Below are 25,049 nucleotides of genomic sequence, written 5' to 3'. Positions count from 1 at the left end.
CACATTAATGCATTGGGATCGTTGTTGCACATTAACTCAATTTTTCATGCTTATTAGACAAGCTGTATTTTATGTGCCAGATTTTTCTCTCTCTTCTGCTTTAAGTAATTCAAGCTAATTTCCCCTCCCCTTTGTGTGTCTGTGTGTAGGATTTGTGTCTTGGTAAAAGTCAGTGGTATGTGTGGAACACCAAGCACTAAAGTATGGAAAACTACAGCAGTTCATTTAAAAGTAATCCAAAACAGGGATCGGCAGCAAATGGCTTCCAGGCCTCTCCTGAAGAAAAGCTTTATGCCTGAATGATTAATTATCCTGTGGGTGGCAGCCAGATAACAGCACCCTGGCTGTTGCTGGGAAAGAGATATGTGCCTGGTATAAGGCAACTTTCTGTGATATATTTGGCCATTAAAATGTCAGAAGAAGTCACGGTTCAGTTTTTAATTTTTCAAATTATATCTTAAATAACTGAGAATATTAAAACAACCAGAGTAGTTCATTTCCTGTTTTGCTTACGATTTCTTCTTGCCTCTGGCAGTTTCCCTTGTATTATGTCCCACACTTTTCTGCTTTCAGGGAACTCTTCCCATATTGATTTGTCTGCCAAAGAATCTCGGTGCATCTGCCACAAAATTCTTGCCCGTTACAAAAGTCCTGGGGAATGTTTTAGGTTGCATGCCTGAGTAGCCCAAAAACTGCAAGATGCACGCAAGCATCATGACTTTGGGCGAGATTATTCTGTTCGGGTCGCTGGCCAGGATTCTTAGGCCACGTTGCAGCCCAGTGTGAACTCAGAATGCATTGAATGCAGCAAAACCTCTCTCCAACGCTAAACACTGCAGGGCAAGATCAGGGGTGGCAGGCTGCCTTGAGAGAGAAGCACTGCCATTACAGTGGTATCTTGGTTCTCAAATTTAATCCGTTCCGGAAGTCCGTTCGAAAACCAAAGCGTTCCAAAACCAAGATGCGCTTTCCCATAGAAAGTAATGCAAAACGGATTAATCCATTCCAGACTTTTAAAAACAATTCCTAAAACAGCAATTTAACATGAATTTTACTTTCTAACAGGACCATTGATCCATAAAATGAAAGCAATAAACAATGTACTGCAGTCACAAAATCAATCAATGAATCAGTAGCTGACCTGGGTTCCACACAGTCACAAAAAAGAGCCACAAAAACGCAAAATAAATAGCAAAAACAGACAGTCCTCAGCATAAAGCTCAAAACAGAAGTGTGGCACTCAGATTGGAAGTGTAACACTCAAAACGGAGCACGTTTGGCTTCTGAAAAAAGTTTGCAAACCGGAACACTTTCTTCCGGGTTTGCAATGTTTGGGTTCCAAGTTGTTTGAGTACCAAGGCGCTTGAGAACCAAGGAACCACTGTATTTAATTTCTTATTGAAGAACTCCTGAAAAATTTCTAGAGCTCCAGAAGCTCAGTTTGAAAAATTGACTCCCCAAAGCAGTGATACCAAAACTTATTTTTTCACTTGTGCATATTTTTTCATGTTGCACTATGTGCTTGTTCAAGCATTGACCTGTTGCATAATCTGCTTGTGCAAGCAGTGATGTCACATAAGTCTGAAGTTTGTAGATTGAGGTCGGGGAAACATGCCACAGGGATTGATAAATGCAGATTCTTGGAACACAGTATTATGGCTTCTTACTATATTATGGCTGCTTATGATGTTAATGAAGTTAAAATGGATTTATTTGAAAGGTAGCCAAGAGCTTACATTTGTAGCTGCTGCTGTTTGTTAGGATTGACTTGTTTTGACATGTGTGTTATCTGAATTGTGTAGGCTTGTAAGCTCTGCAGTGGAAATACGCTATATAAATATTTTAAATAAATAAAAAAAGATGATTTGCACGCATCTGAATGGGATCTAATATTTACTGGGGAGTATACCCCATTGAACAGAGTTGGACTTCCTTCAGAGTAAACATGCATAGAATTGTGCTAAAACGCTGCGGTTCCATGTATACTTTCATGGGGGGCGGTACCTGAAATTTTAGTTGGTTATTTCTGAGTAAAAATGTTTAGTATTGCATTGCATGTTTTGGAAGTCTCTAAAATCCCGTTGGTGACAGCTAAACAAAGCAATTGTTTTAAACATTTTTTTTAGCTACTCTTGTATTTGTGAGTTCTCTAGCATCAAGAGCTTGCAGTTTTATTGAAATTCCATTTTACAGTGGATGCATGAGGATTACCTGGTATTTATTCTTAGGACTTTTATGACGTGTTATGTAAGAGGCGAATCAACCTCTACTGTTGCTTGTAATTTTAGACATTCTTGTTTTTTAAATGTGTGCACTTGCGCGCTGCAGTTTGTTGTGGTATCACTGCTGATTGTGCGTGTTTTAGTTTTGCGCAGCAGCCACATAACACTCTTAACCAAAATGCCTTCCCAGATTATCCCATTTTAATCTGATTTACAACCACCACTACCCTATGACCCTATACTGGTAATGTGGACTAAGTTGGGTTTGTATCGGAATATGCATGCCAGGGTAAACCTAGCCATGGTTTTCTGGGACCGTGATGCTGCCCACTCCCACCAGAGCAAAGCGGGGCTGCACTGAGCTGCCTGCCCACCCACGTAGAGGGAGCCCACCTGGCCGAGCGGCCCTTGGCAGGTGGAGAGGAGGGCCGGGCCGGGGTCACCTATGTGGAGGTGCCTGGTTCACGCCCCCACAAAAATTGTGTGTCTGGGGCCGTGGCCACCCCAGACACTATGCCCCTGGCATTCAGACACATTTAGATGGAGCATGTCAGCCTGGGAAGGTGGTCCATCTGGGAGAAGAAAAACTCTGATCCTAAGCCTCTGCGACCTTGCAGGAATATCTTTGGGAGGTAAAGGGGCCCCTGACCTTTAGGTCCAGTTGTGACGGACTCTGGGGTTGCGGCGCTCATCTCGCTTTATTGGCCGAGGGAGCCGGCGTACAGCTTCATGTGGCCAGCATGACTAAACTGCTTCTGGCGAACCAGAGCAGCGCACGGAAACGCCGTTTACCTTCCCACTGGAGCGGTACCTATTTATCTACTTGCACTTTGATGTGCTTTCGAACTGCTAGGTTGGCAGAAGCAGGGACCCAGCAATGGGAGCTCACCCCGTCGCGGGGATTTGAACCACTGACCTTTTGATCGGCAAGTCCTAGGCTCTGTGGCTCTCCGCTGACCTTCCCACAGTGCCACCTGCATCTTTGGGAGAAGGGTCCCTAAAATGGTTGAATGGCGCCCTGTGCTCCTCCTTCCAGTAACTCCTGCAGCAAGCTGGTACCAAACGTCTTGCTTCTTACCTTTGGACCGCATCAGCAAAGCTGGGTCTTGACATCTGGGCAAGGACCCTGCCCAGGCTTATGCCCCAGGGAGGTCCCTTCTGTGCTGCTAACACAGTAGTTTGACTTTACCCCTGGAGGCACACTCCATTGTCTCCCGAGACAGACAGATATCAACAACAATTCAGACACATAATTTCTCACCAGTAAAACAATGTAGTCTGGAAAAAGAAGTATTTCATCTGCTATTTCTGTGCAAATGGAATCTTAACTTTTCTGCATTGCAAATTTCTGACCACGTTAGAAAACTTCAGAGCGCTGCATGCTGGGAGCCATACGGCCGCCGACAAAACTTTCTTTTTGTAGCTCGGCAAATACACAAAATAGATTTACTGCAGAGAAATGTATTTGTTTCATCTTGAGACTGACCATTATTTTAATAGTGTGAATTCACAGAGTGGCGACTATACGAAATCAGCATGAGAAGTGAATTCCCTGCCATTCATAAATAATGATATAAACTTTTGAACACAATGCACGGTACGATGGCAACAAACCAATATTCCTTGTAGGGCATTCAGCTTAAAATCATTGTGGTTCGTCTTTAAAATTTAATTGGTACAACAGGAGATCTATTCTGAAGCGCTGTCTGTTTCTCTTGGCAGTTACCATGAATAAGTAATGAAGGATAGTGATATTTTAAGAGATGTTGATGCTCTAAATATGCATAGTTCTAATACCACTGCATTCAATTATTTATTTACTATTTTTTACCCCTCTTTGCAGACAATTGCTGTTTCTCAAAGCAGCTCATATCAATAGAGAGAGAGAGACAAAGAGAGAATTCTGCCACCAGGCTTACAAACTAAAAAAAAAATGACAAGATGCACAAGGAAAGGGGAGTAACAGGTAGCGGTGGGAAACCAGCTCTTTAAAGCCAGAACAAAGTGCTGAGCTAAAAGCGCTTATGCCCAGTTTGAGCCAGCCTGATTTTCCTTGATTGGTAGTCTGTCAACTGGTGCCATTGTCTCTTCAGCAGAGAGCCATTTTCCCTTGCTTCTGCCAGCCGCAGGGTCCCCTGGAAGCTAGTGTCCTTTCAGGCAGGGAAGGAGAAGCCAGCTTTTTGGCTGATGGATGGGACCAGATTGGTCTCCTGTTTGCCATGATGCTCTCACTGGGAGGCAGGGAGTACAGCTGCCCAGTGACTATTGGTCCCCTGGCTGATGGCAGAGGCCAGGGTGTGCTGATCAAATGACTGATCTGTTTGCTGAGCCTCTCTTGCATCAGTTTGCAATTCATGTACCCATCTGACTAAGCGAGTGAAGTTTGGTCTTCTGTATGGAGGGACAGTTTGTCTAGCACCAAGCTCCTATTCCCTTCTTATGAGTTACTGCTCTATTTTTATTGTGAAACACCAGACGGTGCTCTTTCTTAATTTTTTATTTTACAGTACACAATCAGTCTCTTTCACACACACACACACACACACACACACACACACACACACTGACTCTGCATGTATGCACTGTTTATGTATGTATGCACATACACATGCACACACATCCTTATTCATGCTCTGCTGCCTAAGAGGATGAGAAAAATCCAGATGTTTTGCATATTTGGACGTTCACATGAGTAACACACACATTTTATTGATCACAACGCTCCACACACCCCAATAGTAGTTTTAAACCATTTTGAATAATGTGAGAAATATTATTCCTTGCAAAAATGGACTGCCTGCAGCCTCCCTCCCCGCTGTAGGGCGAACAGAGTGGGAGGAGGCAAGCAGAGTGGGAGGAGGCTCCGCGGTAAAGGAGAAAAGTGCTAAAAGTAATTTTTAAAAAGCTTCACCACTCTTCCCCCCCCCAAAGCTCAACTCTGCCCCCACCCACCTCAGCGATTGCCAGCGAGAGAACAGCTGATAGGCGGCCTGTTAGACACATGGGGATGTTAGCCTCTGGGCAATCCTCCCCCCCCCCAAAAAAAAAAAATTCCAACAAGTCAGGGCAATTTCCCCCCACTTTCTTAATTTGGAGTCCTCAAAAATGGGCGTTGTATACATGAGGGCATCTAATACACTGAAAAATATGGTATATAAAAAAGGATCAGCAAATACTTATAAGGCTGTCATCTTTCTCGCAGAGCTTTGCCTGCCATTTTGCAATTATAGTTGTGACAGTCTTATATATAGTTTAATTCAGTGCACGATGCAATTGTCACTGTTTTTTCCCATTTTATCTTACTAATTTACAGCTAAAATGAATAACCAGCGGGAAGCACTGCAGAGAAAGAAGAACGCAATCTTAGTGGATGGCGTAATTTTAAATGGCCCAGTGGCAGATGCAAAAGCAGGAGAGAAATTCGTGGAAGAGGCCAGTAAGATCATAATGGAGGAAGTGATAAAGAAAGCTGCGGATGTAACAGAAAAGGTAGTGATCTCAAATGTAATACTTTTCAGTACATAATTCACAATAAACTGTCACTTTCCTCGTCCCCCACATGCCATTATCCTAAATGAGAAGCCAGTTTTTTCCTAGTATGGTCGTACCTTGGTTTTCGAACAGCTTAGTTCTTGAATGTTTTGACTCTCGAACTCCGCAAACCTGGAAGTGACTGTTCCGGTTTGCAAACTATTTTTGGAAGCCGAATGTCTGACGGGGCTTCCGTGGCTTCCGATTGGCTGCAGGAGCTTCCTGCAGCCAATCAGAAGCCGTGCTTTGGTTTCCAAATGTTTTGGAAGTCGAAAGGACTTTCAATACGGATTCCGTTGGACTTCCAAGGTACGACTGTATGTGATTAAAAATTGGCACAGTTCTTCTTTAAAGACTTATTTTCAGTTATTTACATTTGTGTATTTAACTGAGGGTCGGTAGTCGGAGATAATATATGAATGCTGTGTCCTTGGCAAGTTTATTTCCACTAACCTGATATTTTCCCCAAATTAGGTGTGTGAGTGGCACCCTCCTGAAAAGCTGAAAACACTGCTTGATTTGGAATTGAAAGACACCGGAGAGACCCATCAGAGACTCCTGCAGTTTTGCCAGGATATTATACGTTTCAGTGTCAAAACCAGTACGGATCCTATGTCTATTATCTACTGTTTTTATTCCATTAAATACTATGATGCTCTTTGAAATAGGTTTTCGGAACGTCAGGCTGTTCTTGCTTTTGCTGTCTGACAAACAAGGTGACAGTTTGACAGATTCTTCATTTTCTGCTATGTCAAGCCAGAAAGACCCATAAGGCCCATTTTGGATGTACAACACCAGCTTCATAAGCCATGGTTTATGAAGCTGTGATTGAGCGTCAAGGCTGTGTGCTTGTCCATCACCTCCTGATGCTCACCCCTGCGGCGTAATATTCTGGTTGGTTAACCAACATTAAACCAGAGTTCTCTGGTTTAAACAAAGCAGCATCCTAATGCTAAAGTTGGTGTGTAAACGGAAAACAGGAAGAAGGGCATGACTCAAGTATTCGTTCTTGACTCCATAAACTGTGGTTTATGAAGCCAGGAACCTAAGTTTGTAAGAGTTTATTTTACTGTTGCTCTGGGGCAGTTCCTGAAAACTGACATCTGTGGGTGAGTTTCCTATGTCTTGCTTTAATGTGATGCTGCACTCACTGTATGAATTGGGAACATCATGAAATGAGTTTCCCTGCCAATATGCAATTGGCGGTCAGCTGTTGTGGCAGAAAAAATCAGTACATGATGGCCCTGGTTCATATAATTATATAATATCGTCACAGACTGAGGATATTTTTCCCCTCAAGATGTCAAGACTTATCGGTAAGGAATATATTGGACAACATTCCTGTAAAATGCAAATGCAAATCATGGTATAATTAAGTTTAAACCTAACTTTATGAAGAAATGAATATTACGGCTTCTTCTAAAGCTTTTATTATGTAGGGGTGTGGGAGGAAAATAAATGTGCAGACAGAGGCCACAGTAAATGTTAATCTATTGCTATTATTATTATTTTCATTTTTATATCACTTTATATTTTTTAGGAGGGGGGTGAATCTCAAGGTGGTTTACAACCTACATTAAAACATCAAATAAAACTATCCAGAATTAAACATTACTGAAGAAAGCCAAATATAAAGTATACATTCAAAGCAACATAACTAAATGGAAACTAAAATATTAAAGATTTCAAAATAAAACATTACAAAGGAGGTCAACTACAGAATGCACATATAGAGCAGCAAAGATAACACAAATTTTTTTTTAAGCATTTCAAAAGAAAACATTACTAAAGGAATATAAAATGCACATTTAAAACAGTATAGTTAGCAAGAAAATCAAGTACTGATTGATTTTGTAGCTGGAGTCAATCCAGGCCCCGCCTTCCCAGGCCAGGTGGAAAAAGACCAGCAATTCAGGGAACAGGTCTTCTAGGACTTCCAGCCAGTTCTTTATTTCAGGGCATACTTAAGGATACGCAGAACTGGCACCTCTTTTTGTTGTTGTTAAAAAGTGTGGCACTTACTATAACAATTTCATGGTGAATACTAGCACCTATTTTTCTAGAAGAAGAAGAATAGCACTGGTTGTAGCTAATCAATACTTAGGAAAGCTTCAGAGGTAAAATTCCCAAGTGTGCATTAATGTTCTAACATCCCGTATGATGGATCTAATTCTAACTCTTTTTATCACAGAATGCTAGATAGCTTTAATATGCTCTTTTTCATTATTGATGCTGTTTACCTATTGCTTATGCAGCTTGAACTATTCCCATGTAAGATAACAAACTCTGATAAGCTTTTAATTATTCGCCTTTTAACAGAGCCTCTTGTGTGTCTCTTAAAAGGGACAGCATAAGTTAAAAAGTATAGATAAAGAGGGAAAATACCTTTCTGAAACTTTTGGAGAATTCCTCCCCCCCCCCTCTAAATTATGGGCAGTGTAATAATATATTTATTTGCAAAAAATATATACTGCCTACATTAAGAAAAAAATACGCTGGCTGTGAAGAGCATAAACATCAGTGATAAAACTGCAACAACAACAATATAATATTGAAATTTATATCCCACCCTTCCTCTCCAGTGATGAAACAATTCATCACTGATATAAAAACAATTCTAGTACAGATGGAAACTAGGGGAGACCACTCCTTCAGAGGTTTGTTAAAAGGGGAAGATCTTCACTAAGTCGCCATAATTTTCCATGCGGATTTTTTAAACCCTATGTGCTCTATATATCCACTATTCCTATTGGGTAAACTTGTCCTCATTGTATATAGAAAGTGAGGGCAGATATTTCAAATGCTTATTTTTTTTTCAAAGACCCCTGCAATTAGGCGTGGAGAGGTTTACCTTCTTAGCAACGAAACGGAGACAACCCCCCACCCCCTAAAAAATACAGTGGTGCCCCGCAAGACGAACACCTCGCAAGATGGAAAACCCGCTAGACGAAAGGGTTTTCCGTTTTGGAGGCGCTTCGCAAAACGAATTTCCCTATGGGCTTGCTTCGCAAGACGAAAATGTCTTGCGAGTTCCTGCGGGTTCCCCCCCCCTTTTTCCCCCTTTTCCTAAGCCGCTAAGCCGCTTATCAGCTGATCCGCTAAAAGCTGATCGCTAAAAGCCGCTAAACCGCTAATAGCGCTAATCCGCTAAGCTGTCAATGGGTTTGCTTCGCAAGACAAAAAAACCGCTATACGAAGAGCCTCACGGAACAGATTAATTTCGTCTTGCGAGGCACCACTGTACTAAAACAAGAAACTATAGTTTTGTCTTTATGCCACCCAGTTTCAATTTAGAGATCTCTCTACTTCTGTAGTTAGAAGTAGAGTTGGGGTTATTCTTTAATTTGTAGAGGCCTTCCACCTCATCAAATAGATCAGACCCAATTCTAAGGGGACACAGGTGTATCAATAAGCAGGTGTGCCTTGAAGAGGGCCGGCTCAAATTCAGCTTTGCAGTGGTCCTATGCGCTACGTTTGTCCCTCCCTGACGGTCCATCACTCAGGCAGAGGAAAAAGCCTGGAGCAGGGGGGAAAGGATTAACGGGCAGCACAGAGCTTCTGTCTGTTCAGAAGAGGCTGCAAGTGATACACAGTGTATCTCTTCCTGCAGGTACTTGTGGGACTTAAAAATCCTCCCTTTTCAAGCAAGTGATACGAACGTCCTCTGCCCTCTGATATTTATCAGGAAGGGCTGAGCATCATCTCTAGCTGAAACTGAGAAGAGGGATTGTGCATTGGTTTTCCTGCAGCACTTATGCTAACCAGATTTATGTCTTTTTAATTTACAGATCACCCAAGATTTTTTAATCAGTTGTACGCTGGTATTGATTATTACTCTTTAGCAGCGCGTTTCATTACTGAAGCATTAAACCCGAGTGTGTAAGTGCCTTTTATTTTTAATTGATCTGCTGGGTCTGCCATGCTGTTTCAGTGTAACAAATTCTGATTTCCTGCAGATTTCCATGTGCGTTAACGGCATTGATGATAGGGGTGTGGTTTTTCAGATGTCGGATGAGTTAAAGCAATTGGTATTATGCTGCCTCTAATGGCAGCCCTGTTTAGGGAAGTTTTTAATATTTAATGCTGTATTGTTTTTAACGCTCTATTGGAAGCCGCCCAGAGTGGCTGGGGAAATTCAGCCAGATGGGCAGGGTATAAATAATAAATTATTATTATTATTATTATTATTATTATTAAGGCTATGGATGGGAAAGGGAAAGGGTAAGGACCCCTGGAAGGTTAAGTCCTGTCAAAGGTGACTATGGGGTGCAGCGCTCATCTCATTTTCAGACCAAGGGAGCCAGCGTTTGTCCACAGACAACTTTCCGGGTCATGTGGCCAGCATGAACAAAACGCTTTTGGTGCAGAACCAGAGCAGCGCACAGAAACGCCATGTATACCTTCCCGCTGGAGCAGTACCTATTTATCTACTTGCACTTTGACATGCTTTCGAACTGCTAGGTTGGCAGGAACAGGGACCAAGCAATGGGAGCTCACCCTGTCGCAGGGATTCGAACTGCCGACCTTCTGATCGGCAAGCCCTAGGCTCTGTGGTTTAATCCACAGCGCCACCCACGTCCACTATAAAACCTCACATGGGCTTGACTGCTGTTATCCCTGGTACCCTGGACTACACTCAAGGAAGGGATCCATCATTTAGCTCGTATTCTTCTTTGTTCAGCTATTCATGATCTCTACCTTTTCATTCAATTTTCTTCAACACATTTTGTCAAAGCATTGTTCAGACAGTTGCCTTTTATGTCACGTTTATATATATTCAGATATACCTATGAAGTGTCCCCAGTGTTTTTGTTAGTGGAAGAAGCAGTCCTAAAGAAAATGATTGAATTCATTGGGTGGGAAGAAGGTGACGGTATATTCAACCCAGGTAAGAAAGTATTCCTCCCCTTTTCTTCTTGCATGCAATCTAATTTAAAGTGATATTTTACTGCTTTTGCCAGTGCTGTGTATTGGAGTAAAGCCTTCGTTAGGTCACGAGTGGTTCTTAGGCAATGTCCATACTTTAGGCAAGTACATTCCCCTGCTTGGGCAACCTGGTTTTTACAGAGGGATAGAAGCAATTTATGTTACATAGTTCATGGTGCTTCCTCCTGCTGTGTGAACAGCAGTGAAATATGAGGCCAGATCCGTACCATTTCTGTGTACTCTGAGGTTCAAATGTGCTACCAATGTTCAAATGATCTTCCAAATATGATCCTCACTGCGAGAAGTGAGGTTACAGGGAACCAGGCAAGTGAGGTTACAGGGCCTTCTCGGTAGTGGCGCCCACCCTGTGGAACGCCCTCCCATCAGATGGCAAAGAGATAAGCAACTATACAACCTTTAGAAGACATTTGAAAGCAGCCCTGTATAGGGAAGTTTTAGTATATACTGGAAGCTGCCCAGAGTGGCTGGGACAACCCAGTCAGATGGGTGGGGCTCAAATAATTTATTATTATTATTATTATTATTATTATTATTATTATTATTCACCCATATCCTTGAAAGCATTTTTTGACAAGGTTACCATTGGAACCTCATGGTAACCAAAAGCCCAGATATATTTATTTTAATTTTAAAATGTTTTTAAACTTTTTTTTCATGCACTGTTAAAAGCTTTTATCCTTTAAATGTATTACTGTGTATATATTTTTAAAACTTCAGATTTTATTTACCTTACAAAAATTAGGTCAACTTGTTTTAACACCTGATTTTATTGATAATTTAAATGCATATTTCATATGGTTTCATGTGAGCAGCTTAGAGGGCTTTTTTAATCATATGTGGTATATAAATCCTGTTAAACATTCAGAAAGTTGTACCTTGATGTGGCTAATTTTTGCTGGTAACCCTTTGCTGACATGGCAAATGTCCACGCCTGAACATTGGGCACTTCAATGCTTAGAAATTGGAAATGCGAAGTATTAACGAATATGAGTGTTGCATGAATCTTTTCCTTTTCCTTTTTTAAAGGTGGCTCTGTTTCTAATATGTATGCGATGAACTTAGCAAGATACAGATACTGCCCTGACATAAAGGAAAGGGGCCTTTCAGGGATGCCTCGGCTGGTGGTATTTACGTCAGAAGAGGTAACCAACCTTCCTCCTTTGTAATTATTCAGAAAGTACATTATGCTGGAGGGCAGATTCAGTGCCGGATTTACTTACAGTGGTACCTCTGGTTAAGTACTTAATTCATTCCGGAGGTCTGTTCTTAACATGAAACTGTTCTTAACCTGAAGCACCACTTTAGCTAATGGGGCCTCCTGCTGCTGCCGCACTGCTAGAGCACGATTTCTGTTCTCATTCTGAAGCAAAGTTCTTAACCCAAGGTACTCTCTCTGGGTTAGCAGAGTCTGTAACCTGTAGCGTATGTAACCTGAAGCGTATGTAACCTGAGGTACCACTGTATAAGCTAAACAAGCTATAGCTTAGGGCCCCACTCTCTTGGGGCCCCCAAAAAAATTTAAAGGAAAAAAAACACCTGGATGTACATTTCCAAAATATAAGATAAAAAACAAATAAAATAAAACCTACATACAGCAACAGATTTTTGTGTTGTGTAGGCTCCTATGATGTAAGTAACGGGCCCTGCCTGCTAGCCTGCTCCCTAAAATATCACTGGTTTGCTCATTTCTATATATAGGGTGCCTACAATCTGCAGGGCAACATGTGCAAATGGCTTTAGATACCTATTAGGTCCATAAATGACCATATAGCATATATTCAACACAAAAAACAGCGACAATTTGTTGCTGACAAAGGACAGCTGGACATATAAAGGGCCCCATTACCTTCAGTAGCTTAGGGCCTCATCAAACCTAAATCCGGCCCTGTTCGAGAAAACGTATTTGTTATCGCAAGCATAAAAGGCTTACCACTAGCATAGAGAATCAACGCTGGTCTAGGATCCAGGCTTGAACTGGTTCTGTCCGCTTCTGAATCTATGAGGCTGTGTACACAGCTCGGTTCTTCTTTTTCTCAATTCGGATGGAAAGTTAGTTGAGGGGGAAATGCGTGGAAACACAGCATTTCATAAGAAACGGCAGGATTGATATGGATTGGGTTGGTGGGATCAGGGCCGGATTTAGGTTTGATGAGGCCCTAAGCTACTGAAGGTAATGGGGCCCTTTATATAGCAGGCGGGGCCCATTACTTACATCAACAGGAGCCTGTTGTTGTTATTTAGTCGTTTAGTCGTGTCCGACTCTTCATGACCCCATGGACCAGAGCACGCCAGGCACTTCTGTCTTCCACTGCCCCCCACAGTTTGGTCAAACTCATGCTGGTAGCTTCGAGAACACTGTCCAACCATCTCATCCTCTGTCGTCCCCTTCTCCTTGTGCCCTCCATCTTTCCCAACATCAGGGTCTTTTCCAGGGCATCTTCTCTTCTCATGAGGTGGCCAAAGTATTGGAGCCTCACCTTCAGGATCTGTCCTTCCAGTGAGCACACAGGGCTGATTTCCTTAAGAATGGAGAGGTTTGATCTTCTTGCAGTCCATGGGACTCTCAAGAGTCTCCTCCAGCACCAGAATTCAAAAGCATCAATTCTTCGGCGATCAGCCTTCTTTATGGTCCAGCTCTCACGTCCATACATCACTACTGGGAAAACCATAGCTTTAACTATAGGAGCCTTCACAACACAAAACACTGTTGCTGTATGTAGGTTTTATTTTATTTTATTATTTTATATTTTGGAAATATACACCCAGGTTTTTTTTCCTTTAATTTTTTTTGGGGCCCCCAAGAGAGTGGGGCCCTAAGCTATAGCTTGTTTAGCTTATATGTAAATCTGGCATTGGGTGGGATAACACTGGTTGCAGAGTAAATGGAGGTGTGTGCATAGTCCAGTTAGCAAAAAAAAAAAAAAAAAGTGTAAGAAGTCTCATTGGAAATCCTTCCAGAACTGTTTCTCTTCTGCTCTTTTCTAAGCTCATGTAGTAGACAATATGCTGTTTCAGCACCACTTCACTTTCTTCTCTCTTGCTCCCTACAAGTTTTGCCCACAGTGAGAAGCCTATTGATAGACTTTATTTACATTGTGGGTGGGGGACACACAGGTCTGCTTACCTTGAGTATTTCTGTTCCTTGCTGTATTCCTCTCCCTGGGAGATAGCTTTCCTACAGTGAGTTAAGAGACAAAACATTCGTTTATTTCCACCCACTGCTCCAGTGTTGGGAGTAGAGAGATACTGTTTTAAATTAAAGCAGAACGGTTTCATGCTCATTTCTCAGTTAAAATAAAAAATAACAACAGCATAACAAAAACATCTGTTTTTTACTTCAAGGGGCTTTCTTTACTTGATTATTACATGCTACTCAACTGATAATGACAAATCACATCTCCCTAAAAGTGACCAAAAAAACCTGTTCTTAATGGTTTGTCAAGAGGGAACAATCTAGTCCAGGAACAAATTGAAATGCATTGTTTGGAATTTATTATTTCAAGCTGATGTAAATGGAGTGTTGTGTTCTTCAGTGATTGTACTTTAACAGCAATTTGCAGTAATCTGCATTCTCCCCCCCCCCCATGGAAAAACAATTTAAAAACTGGACGAAATGTTTCCCCCACTTTTGTGGGACCATTTATCCTCTGTAGAAGCGTGTCTGGGATATTCAATGTCTTTTTGCAGGGAAGATGTGTTCTAAGAATTTGTGGGTGGGAAGGAGGTTGAATCTTTTACCTTTCATGTAAGAGGTGGTCAAGGGTTTGTTTTGTTACTGGGAAGAACAATGCTATATTATGGGGGCAGCCACCTTTTGCCCTCAAGGATGCCCTTGGCAAACACTATGGCATTGCCTCATTCTCAGGGACATTTTGTCCCAGGAACAGATAAGGCTGCTGTCAGCTACCCAACTGATTTCTGTTCAATGAGAGAACAACCTTTTCCCACCTCATATGTACAGGTAGTTTCATCAGATCAAAACGTAAGAAAAATGCCGGACTGAATACTTCATTGAAACACTTCTATTAACTGCCTACTTTGGTCTGCTTAGTAAATCATGGGAGTAAATTTGGGGGGACTTTGACCAGATATGGATGTAATGACAAGCCATGGTTGGTTGTTGTGGGAATGTGGCTACACAATAATAATAATAATAATATTAATTATTATTATTATTATTTATACCCCGCCCTCCCCAGCCAAGGCTGGGCTCAGGGCAGCTAACAAGCAATAATAAAAAAAAGTTGAATGAATACAACTTAAAAACAAGATTAAAATACAACAATTAAAATATTGAAACATTAAAATAATAAAATGCAGCGTCATCACAGGAGGAGAAAAGAAAAAGGAAAAAGAAAGAGGGGGAGGGAATCTAATTGGCTTCAAGCCAAAGGCCAGGCGGAACAACTCTGTCTTACAGGCCCTGCGGAAAGAAATCAGATCCTGCAGGGCCCTGGTCTCATGAGGCAGAGCGTTCCACCAGGCTGGAGCCAGTGTTGAAAAGGCCCTGGCTCTGGTTGAAGCTAATCTAACTTCCTTAGGGCCCGGGACCACTAGGGGGTTGCCATTTATGGACTTTGAGGCTCTCCGTGGGGCATACTGGGAGAGGCGATCCCGTAGGTCCCAAAGGTTGCATGCCCTTCCTCTCTTGAAAGCTTCCACTTTTGGACCAACCACAGTTCTCCATTATTTCTGTACTCTTAAGAACTCCATTGTTTGTTTTAGCTAACTGAAATTAGAACAAAGTCGGGACCAAATTATCGTGGGCCCTTAATTGTGACCTTCTCATACTTCTATACTGTTCATAACAAGAGCTGTGATTCATTGTGCTGCCTTTGTTCCCCATCCCCCTGCCCACTTTGGAGATTTTGCTGATCTATTATTTTCTGAGCCCGGAGTGGTTTGACATTTTCTAGTAATTCAATGTCACACTCCCTTTGATTGAGCTTAATAGGTGACTCATAGCTTACTAATAAGGAGCTGTTTTGTGAGAATCACTCGCAATTCGAATGAAACCTTGCTGCTTAAGAGTCCAAATCTCTAGTGAGTGCCACATTGTAGCTTTGCACACGTATTTCATTATTGATGTAATTCAATGTAACAGAAGATTAATTATCTACCTATGTATGTTATTATTCACACAACACTCTGAGTGAATGGATTCTAAAGCCTTTGTGAATGTGCCATGTTAGAAAAGATTGGCTGGTGGTAGCTGATGATATCTTCTGTGCATTTAGTTAAAAATTGGGGCGGGGGGCCGGGGGGGGGGAAGAAGTCCTGTCAAAAAGGTGGGGCGATCCATCTCATCAGAAAAAGTGTGACAGGATTGAATACCTTTAATATATTCATACCCACACATTAAAGTGCAGTATTTTTCATAATTATGTTCCTCCTTAACTGCATTTGTGTGAACACTCTTGAAGAAAGCTGAATTAATTAACCACCTGGTTTCACCTGCTGTATGCGAAGGAACAATTTAAGGCGTTTTCAGGGTGGTTGGCAAATATATTAATTTAACCCTTAAATAACTTAACAATTTGCTCCAGTTTCTTATTCCTCCCTATTTTATTATTATTATTCTACTAAAACAAATAAGCCGCCCTAAATTTTTCTAGATAGCTCAGTCAGTAGAACAATTACTTTGAGCTATGAAACCAGAGGTTTATGTCCAGTGCTTAACTAAATTTAAGGTTCAAAAAGCTCAGAATTCCCCCCTCCCCTACTTTGAGAGGGGAGGATAATGCTCACCTATTTTGCAATTCTGTGGCTGTCGTTGGTTTTGTGAAGCCTTGATTTTTGCCTAAAATCTGCAACGTGTGTGCCTCAGGAAAATTATTTGGCGATATGTCTGCCATTAATTGTTTGATTTTTACCCTTACTCAGTGTCATTATTCCGTGAAGAAGGCAGCATCGTTCTTGGGGATCGGCACACAAAACGTTTACTTCGTCAAAAGTGACGAAAGGTAAGGCGACCAAAGCCGTCGAGGCCGTCTGATGATCCTTTTAAAATGCTGAAGTAGTGCTGAAAGCGAGTAACCTATTACATAACTGAAAAGTTTTAAATCTGTGTCCCATAGAGGTAAGATGATACCTGAGGAACTGGAGAAACAAGTCCAGCGGGCAAGGAAAGAGGTGAGAGGGGGAGAGAGAGTGAGAGAGCAAGAGAGAGTCTGTGTGCCCTGTGACAGGCATACCTTATGTGCATTTGTGTATGGCAGTCTGCTCCAATGGGGGGCAGTGTTGCGCCCGGACCACGGGAGTGATCTGGCGAATGGCTGGGCTGGATGGCTGCCAGCTGGCGATTGACCAATGCTGGCTGGTTTCGGGCAGGTGCTTCCTGGGGGATGGGGTGGGCCCAGCCGGCCAATGAGTGCCACCCTGGCCCACTCCCAGGGGGATAAATCGTGGCCTGTCCCGGCTCTCCTCCTCAGCCTCTTTCGTCGGATCATGCACGTGAATCTTGCAACACATCGTTGCGAGACTTGCAGCTGCAGCTGCTGCTCAAAAATTGAGAAGAAGGTGCATTAAGGATAATATGATGGGCTGTAAAGATCTGATCAGAAATGAATTTTGGAAGCTTATACACACACACACATATACACACACACACAATTATATATATATATATACAATACATATATATATGTACAATTAGGGTGATACTACATTATAATGGTGTATATTTTGTATAGTATGCATATATTTCTTTTTTAGTGGTGGTTGAAAGGCCGTGATGGTCACAGCAACAACAAAAATCATAAATTCAATTTTTGGTGGCGTTGTTAGAATGGAAGAAGGGTGAATGAACGTGAATGAAAGTTAAAACAGGGTAGTTTCATGTGTTGCAAATGTTTCAGGTCCAGTCTGCTTTGCCACAGATTGCACGGTAAGTCGTGAACGGGCAATGTGATCCCCAAGTATTTTAGTTCATCGCTTAAAAAATAATAACGCTAGAACTCACAAAATGACATGAAAGAATAACTCTTGCACTGCAAACCTGAGCCATTCTCATTATGCTTCTCACTGAGATTATATCTATAATTGTGCTCAAAATTAAGGAACACCCCAGCTTTAGTAGGCCAATAGTATCTTCAGGATACAGTATATGCTTAATGACTATGGCATTTTATCAGACATTTCATTCAGTTTGGGCAGATAGGAGAAATGTGGAATAGAATTAAAATAAATCTGTTCATGAATAAAAGATCAGCTGCTATTTTCTGGGCAAAACAACTATTGACAAGCAAACAGCATTCCCTTCATTGTTTAAATGGATTATTGATGATAAAATCTCCTTTGATTTTAAAGTGTTTTGCTGTGAAAACAGTACTTGGCTATAGCTTCTCGTCCTGCACTCTTCTTTTAAAAACTATCCTTGCGGATGCATCTATCTGTGCTTAATATGGTTTCATTTCCTTGAAGTGAAGACTATAAGCATTTGAAATGTTCTCTTATCTCATTTCATGTTTGCAAGTGTCTCTGCTGAATGCCATTCGATAACAGTGTTTGGTGTGGGAGGCGTCCTATCTTCTCTGCTTTGCTGTGCATTGCTTCACAGATTGCAGAAAAAGATTGGTGCCTGTGTTTTCATAGGGTATTCACAGAACAGATTCTAATGTTTGAAAGGAGATCCATAGATGCAAAGACATGGGAAACATATTTTCGGTTCCTCACCTCATGATAGTCTCAAGGGCAAGTTCCTGAATGTAACTTCCTCTTCAAACATTAGAGAAAATACAAGATGGATGCACGGTCCAGTTATGGATACCTTGCCCCATGAAAACAAAATTTGTTATGGTGTATAATTTGTTCAACAGGTCTTCCTATAAATGCAAATTTTGTGAGGGGTTTTTTCCCCTCAGGTGCTTTTATATACCAAATAATATTTTTTAAAGTTGCTTTTATATACCAAATAATATTTTTTAAAGTTGCAAAACGGTAGAAACAAAATGAGTATGATACACACAATCTTGGTCTGGCAGAAATAGAGGCTTTAAAATAGTAAAAGAAGCAAACTGAAATAGTTTTTATTTTGATCCTATCCTTTTCATATTGATTGGGCTTGATGGTTGTAATATCTATCTAACCCCACCCCCACCCCAAAAAGGTTGTAGTGTCATTACCATTTTTTGTTGTGGGATTGGGTAGAAAAGAACTATGCTGTGTGTATCTTCATGATGGGGTATTCTGTCCATGTTGTGATGGGTTAGGGTTGCTCCCTATCACGGTTCCAGAGTTCTTCATTGGTTGCAATGCGCACACAGAGCTCCCTGCTTTCTCATTCACTTCAATGGAGGAACAGCATTTTCTTTCCTTTTCTTTAAGGTATGTGTACCCCCTCCTTTCCCAAAAGAGCCTCAAGGCAGCTTGCAGTAAAAAAAGCAAATTATAATAAGCCACAATAAATAGAACAGGTAAGAAGCAATTTGCAGGAGCCAGTGAAGCGAGCTGAGAAAATAGGAATAGCTGAGACTCCAGCACCATTAAAAGCGTCTGAGAATAGCATAGACTTTGACAGGCACCTAAAGGACAACAGTGGTGGTGCCAAGTGAATTTGGGTGCCACCACTGAAAAGGCCTTCTTGAGTCACCTCCAACTTTCGAAGACAGGGACATCCAGGGGAGGATTTCTGAAGAGGATCTGAGTTGGTAGAAAGATCCCTCTGGAAGAAGTTGGGTTTTTTGATATCCAGATCCAGGTCAGCCACTTACCTTTAGTGGTGAACATGACAGACCCTCCAAGTTTCCCTATTTTCCAGGGACATCCCTGATTTGGAGAACGCCCTGCTTTTCTTTAGGATGTCCCTATTTTCACTGGAGAAATGTTGGAAGGTATGGAGTTATCCAACTTCCGAGCTGTCTGAAGGCAATCCTGTCAGTGGTACCTTGGTTTACGAACTTAATCCGTTCCGGAAGTCCGTTCTTAAACCAAAGCGTTCTTAAACCAAGGTGTGCTTTCCCATAGCAGAGGGGGACTCAATTTACAAACGGAACACACTCAACAGGAAGCGAAACATGTTCTTATTCCAAGGCAAAGTTCACAAACCAAAACACCTACTTCCGGGTTTGCAGCGTTCTTAATCCAAGTTGTTCATAAACTAATCTGTTCTTAAGCCAAGTTTCCACTTTATGGGGAAGGTTTTTTTTTTTAATGTTTAAAGTTTTATAATGTTTTTATATATGTTGGAAGCTGCCCAGAGTGGCTGGGGCAACCCAGGAAAATGTGGTGGGGAGGTATAAATAATAAAATTATCATTATGGAACGGAACGTCCCTATTTTCCTCAGAGAAATGTTGGAGGGTATGGCATGAGCACTTTGGTTTGGGTCCAGAAGCAAACTGTTCAATCTGTGAAAACTAGACGCTGGCTGTGGTGATCAGCCCCTGTTAATAACTGGGCCATTATACTCTGCACCAGTTGAAACTTATAGGTGCTTTTCAAAGGCAATGTGTCATTCTCTCTACGAATCCTTCTGTCTGTTTGAATAAAGCTGCTGGTGAAGCTACCTTTCCCCAGAAGAAATCACTGGACTGCAGCAAGTATGATTTTATTTTAGCCTGACATTCATGGAAGATTATGGTTTTAAATTCACATTTAAATTATCCAGAATGAAGTGTGGAAAGAAGGAAGGAGGGGGGGGGAGCCTGTTTAATGCACAGGATGTCTCCCCTTCCATTCCTTCTGCCCGAATGCATGTCAATATCATTGAAGCATTAAAAAAATATTTCCCATTGAAAATGCGTTTGGCAATCATTTCAGCTAGCTCCAGAGTCTCATGGCAAAGTGAAAAGACAATTTCTGAGAAGTACTCCTCCTTTCCCCCCAATGTTAAGCTAAAAACCTATTTAAAGTCTCATCAAAGCCAAAAGAATCCAGTTTAGTGGGATTTATGAGGCTGTTCCATTGGCTGCAGGAGAAATTATTTGGGGGTTTTTTGTTCAGCGTTTTAAGTTCGTAACCTGAAAGTCACTTTAATCAATAGTTCAGCGTAATGAAAACTTACAGCTGTTGCTTTGGGAGGAAAATGTTACTTACCGGGTTTTTTTGTGTTTGGCTTTTCAGGAGATAGTGTTTCTTAAGATATTATTGCAGTGAGAAGAATTTAAAAGAAAGGTACTAAGTACTGCAGATGGTTAGGTTGTTAGCTCCATAGCTTCAGGATATGTATAAACGCAATATAAGGCTCCACCCACTCCTGTTCACAAACAGCTGCATATAATGACCTAGCTTGCACAGTACAGTAAATGAAACTTTGACTTTCTGGGACCGCAGAAATGTGCAGGCTCCCAGATAAGAGTTTGCAGCTTCTTTGTTTCTCCCCATACCTTCTTGCTCCTTCACAACACGGAGGTAAGCCAAAAATGTGGCTTACTGCAAGTGTGGGGAATCTTTGACTTTCCAGATGTTGTTTAACTATATCTCTAGCAAGCATGGCCAATAGCCAGGGAAGATGAGATTTAGAGTTCAGCAAAAGGTTCCCCATGCCTGGCATAGTATTGTCACCTGAAGAAACCTTGCTACAGCTCATGATTAGTGAGGAGAGAGCTTAAATACGAGACTCGGTTCAGGTGGCACACTAAACTGTGGTTTGCATGATCCCTGTAAACCATAGTTTGGCTTACTGTGTTGTGCAAACCAGGCTATAGTGTGCACTTTGAGATTTTAGTTTTAGTGCTATACGGCAATTGAGACTCATGCCTTTGGAAACAAATAACACAAATCCTACTTCCTGTTGTAAGTTTAATATTTTGGGTGGAAAGTCTTTTCCAGCAGATCGATGAAGACTTGCGTGATAACGATGCCAATGTTGAGACCGAGACCCAACGAGTTTATGCACATCAGTATTATCTGATTTTTGCTTTCCAAACTGCAGCCCCTAACGTTTTGTCTGCTGCTGCTCCTGAAGTTTGGAGAGAGTTGGGTTATGGCACACAATGGTCAAAAGGGGCCACTTCATAGCCCTGCTACGTATTTCTTGTGTGACCATTTGGACCATAGGATGCAGCTTGTTGTTGTTTAGTCGTTTAGTCGTGTCCAACTCTTTGTGACCCCATGGACCAGAGCATGCCAGGCACTCCTGTCTTCCACTGCCTCCCACAGTTTGGTCAAACTCATGTTGGTAGCTTCGAGAACACTGTCCAACCATCTCGTCCTCTGTCGTCCCCTTCTCCTTGTGCCCTCCATCTTTCCCAGCATCAGGGTCATTTCCAGGGAGTCTTCTCTTCTCATGAGGTGGGCAAAGTATTGGAGCCTCAGGTTCACGATCTGTCCTTCCAGTGAGCACTCAGGGCTGATTTCCTTCAGAATGGATCGGTTTGATCTTCTTGCAGTCCATGGGACTCTCAAGAGTCTCCTCCAGCACCATAATTCAAAAGCATCAATTTTTCGGCAATCAGCCTTCTTTATGGTCCAGCTCTCGCTTCCATACATCACTACTGGGAAAACCATAGCTTTAACTATATGGACCTTTGTTGGCAAGGTGATGTTGTTAAAAGGCGTCTTTTAATTTCATGGCTGCTGTCACCATCTGCAGTGATCATGGAGCCCAAGAAAGTAAAATTTCTCACTGCCTCCATTTCTTGCCCTTCTATTTGCCAAGAGGTGATAGGATGCAGCTATCTGTCTACAAATCCTACCTTTGTAGTTGCAGGGCTTTCCCTCCCTCAAGATCCCACCCATTGTGATTAATATGTCATTGGGTCAGGGCTCATTCATAACTGTAGTTCTGGAGGGGTTTGCATCTGAAGTTGCCACACATCCAATCCCTGCAGTCTACTCATCCCAGTAGCTTCAGTCTATGGTGGTTCCACGCCTGGTGCCTGGTGGGTTATGTGCTTTTGGTGTGCCCTGCCTCTCTGGGCCTGTCTTGTCCACTTTTCATGCGCATGGTCTCCTGCTACTGCATGGGAAATTGCCGCACAGACATCCTGTCCTTTGGTAGAACTTCTATTCACATTTGGTGGCAGATTCAGATTGTTGATGGCAGGAAAAATAAGCACTAATTATGTAATGCAGGTAAGATCCCCCGAGAGGTGAGGAATCTCTTCCTTGCATGAGTAGCCTCCTAGCTGAGCTAATTAGTACTATCATCAACTGAATGTTGTTATTAGCATTTAATACCAGGGACTCTTCTTACTCTTAGTTCAGAAGTAAGTAACAGGGAAGGGAGAAAGATAGCTATGCTATAGAAAGGCGTGGCTATGGCGAGGTGGTAGTAGTAGCACCCTACCTAGTTACGCTGTCATCTGCTCATGTTATGGTCTCTGAAAACGGTGAAATTCGAGGCTACACTGTGCATTCTTTAAATGTGTTAATAGTCAAAAGGTGCTTATAACAGTGAGTGCTTCTGGTTCATTATTTGAGAAAAGGTCTGTATACATCTTGAACCCATACCACTCCTTCCTTTGCTGCTCCCATCGAGCTTCCAAATTTTCGTGGAGAAAGAGAAGAGGAAGGGGAGAGCAGCAGCAGCAGGGGCAATGGAGCTTTGTTGTTGTTGTTTAGTCGTGTCCGACTCTTCGTGACCCCATGGACCAGAGCACGCCAGGCACTCCTGTCTTCCACTGCCTCCCGCAGTTTGGTCAAACTCATGCTGGTAGCTTTGAGAACACTGTCCAACCATCTCATCTTCTGTAGTCCCTTCTCCTTGTGCCCTCAATCTTTCCCAACATCAGGGTCTTTTCCAGGAAGTCTTCTCTTCTCATGAGGTGGGCAAAATATTGGAGCCTCAGCTTCAGGATCTGTCCTTCCAGTGAGCACTCAGGGCTGATTTCCTTCAGAATGGATCGGTTTGATCTTCTTGCAGTCCATGGGACTCTCAAGAGTCTCCTCCAGCACCAGAATTCAAAAGCATCAATTCTTCGGCGATCAGCCTTCTTTATGGTCCAACTCTCACTTCCATATATCACTACTGGGAAAACCATATGTTTCTGCAAAACAGGGCACAAAGACTACATTCCCCAGTGCACCATTTGTGCACCAGGTCCATTTGTGCTAAGGAGTTATCCTTCATACAATCATAGTTAGAAGGGTCACCTAAGTGCCAACACCCAGCAATGCAGGAATCTCAACTAAAGCATATGTAACAGATGGCCACCCAACCTTTTCTCAAAAATTTCCAAGGAAGGCGAGTCCGCCACCACCCAAGGAAGACCGTTCCACTGTCAAATGGCTCTTACTGTCAGAAAGTTCTTCCTGAAGTTGAGTTGGAATCTCCTTTCTTCTAACTCGAATCCATTGGTTCAGATCCTAGCCTCCAGAGCAGGAGGAAACAAACTTGTTCCATCTTCCGTGTGACATCCCTTTAGATATTTGAAGATGGCTATCATATCTCTCCCCTCCACCAGTCTCCTCTTTTCCAGGCTCAACATACCCAACACCCCCAACTGTTCCTCATAAGGCTTGGTTTCCAGGCCCTTGGTCATCTTGGTCACCCTCCTCTGCACATGTTCAGCTTGTTGACATTCTTCTTAAATTGTAGTACCCCAAACTGGACACAGCACTCCAGGCATAATCTGAACAAGGCAGATTGGGGCGTTACTGTGACTCCCCTTGATCAGGACACTGTACTTCTGTCCCCGCAGCCCAGAATATCATTGGCTTTTTTTTGCTTCTGCATCAGACTGTTGACTCGTGTTAAGCTTGTGGTCTACTAAGACCCCTAGATCCTTTTCATCTGTACTACTGGCAAGCCAGGTGTCCCCCACCTTATATTTATGCAGCTGGTTCTTCCTGTCTAAGTGTAGAACCTGACATTTCTCTCTGTTGAAATTCATTTTGTTAGTTTGGGCCCAGTTCTGCAGTCTGTTAAGGTCCTCTTCAATCCCAATTTTGTTATCTGTGGCATTAGCTACCACTCCCAGTTTGATATCATCTGCAAATTTTATTAGCATCCCCCCCAATACCTTTATTCGGGACGCGGATGGCGCTGTGGGTTAAACCACTGAGCCTAGGACTTGCCGATCAGAAGGTCGGCGGTTTGAATCCCCGCGACGGGGTGAGCTCCTGTTGCTCGGTCCCTGCTCCTGCCAACCTATCAGTTCGAAAGCACGTCAAAAGTGCAAGTAGATAAATAGGTACTGCTCCGGCGGGAAGGTAAACGGCATTTCTGTGCGCTTCTCTGGTTTGCCAGAAGCGGCTTAGTCATGCTGGCCACATGACCCGGAAGCTGTCTGCGGACAAATGCCAGCTCCCTCAGCCAATAAAGCGAGATGAGCCCAGAGTCGGTCACGACTGGACCTAATGGACAGGGGTCCCTTTACCTTTAATACCTTTATTCAAGTGCATTATCAGGCATAGGCAAACTCGGTCCTTTAGATGTTTTGGGACTACAACTCCCATCATCCCTAGC

General features: G+C 42.4%; 1 protein-coding gene and 1 long non-coding RNA gene across 4 annotated transcripts in view; both read left to right on the top strand.

Moving 5' to 3' along the window:
- GADL1 (glutamate decarboxylase like 1) overlaps positions 1-25,049 on the top strand; it is a 103,534-nt gene that overhangs the window by 10,599 nt on the left and 67,886 nt on the right. Inside the window, exons 1-8 of one of the 3 annotated variants that reach the window (XM_079947344.1) lie at positions 1,678-1,720; positions 5,536-5,711; positions 6,228-6,354; positions 9,542-9,632; positions 10,535-10,641; positions 11,727-11,842; positions 16,584-16,663; positions 16,778-16,832. In XM_079947344.1, the coding sequence (XP_079803470.1) occupies positions 1,684-1,720; positions 5,536-5,711; positions 6,228-6,354; positions 9,542-9,632; positions 10,535-10,641; positions 11,727-11,842; positions 16,584-16,663; positions 16,778-16,832 (789 nt within the window). In that variant the 5' untranslated portion in view covers positions 1,678-1,683. Of the gene's footprint in view, positions 1-1,677; positions 1,721-4,065; positions 4,189-5,535; positions 5,712-6,227; positions 6,355-9,541; positions 9,633-10,534; positions 10,642-11,726; positions 11,843-16,583; positions 16,664-16,777; positions 16,833-25,049 lie in introns of those variants that run through there. The other 2 variants (XM_079947346.1, XM_079947345.1) reach the window with 2 other exon arrangements.
- On the top strand, positions 16,840-23,325 carry LOC307199579. The gene is made up of 3 exons (XR_013832079.1): positions 16,840-18,562; positions 18,596-21,729; positions 22,344-23,325. It is a non-coding gene; the product is annotated as an uncharacterized lncRNA (long non-coding RNA).

Source organism: Podarcis cretensis (assembly GCF_951804945.1).
Source record: "Podarcis cretensis genome assembly, chromosome: 12".
Taxonomy (NCBI): Eukaryota; Metazoa; Chordata; class Lepidosauria; order Squamata; family Lacertidae; genus Podarcis; species Podarcis cretensis.
The sequence above is the reverse complement of the archived record's forward strand: the minus strand, read 5'-3'. Positions and strand labels throughout refer to the sequence as shown.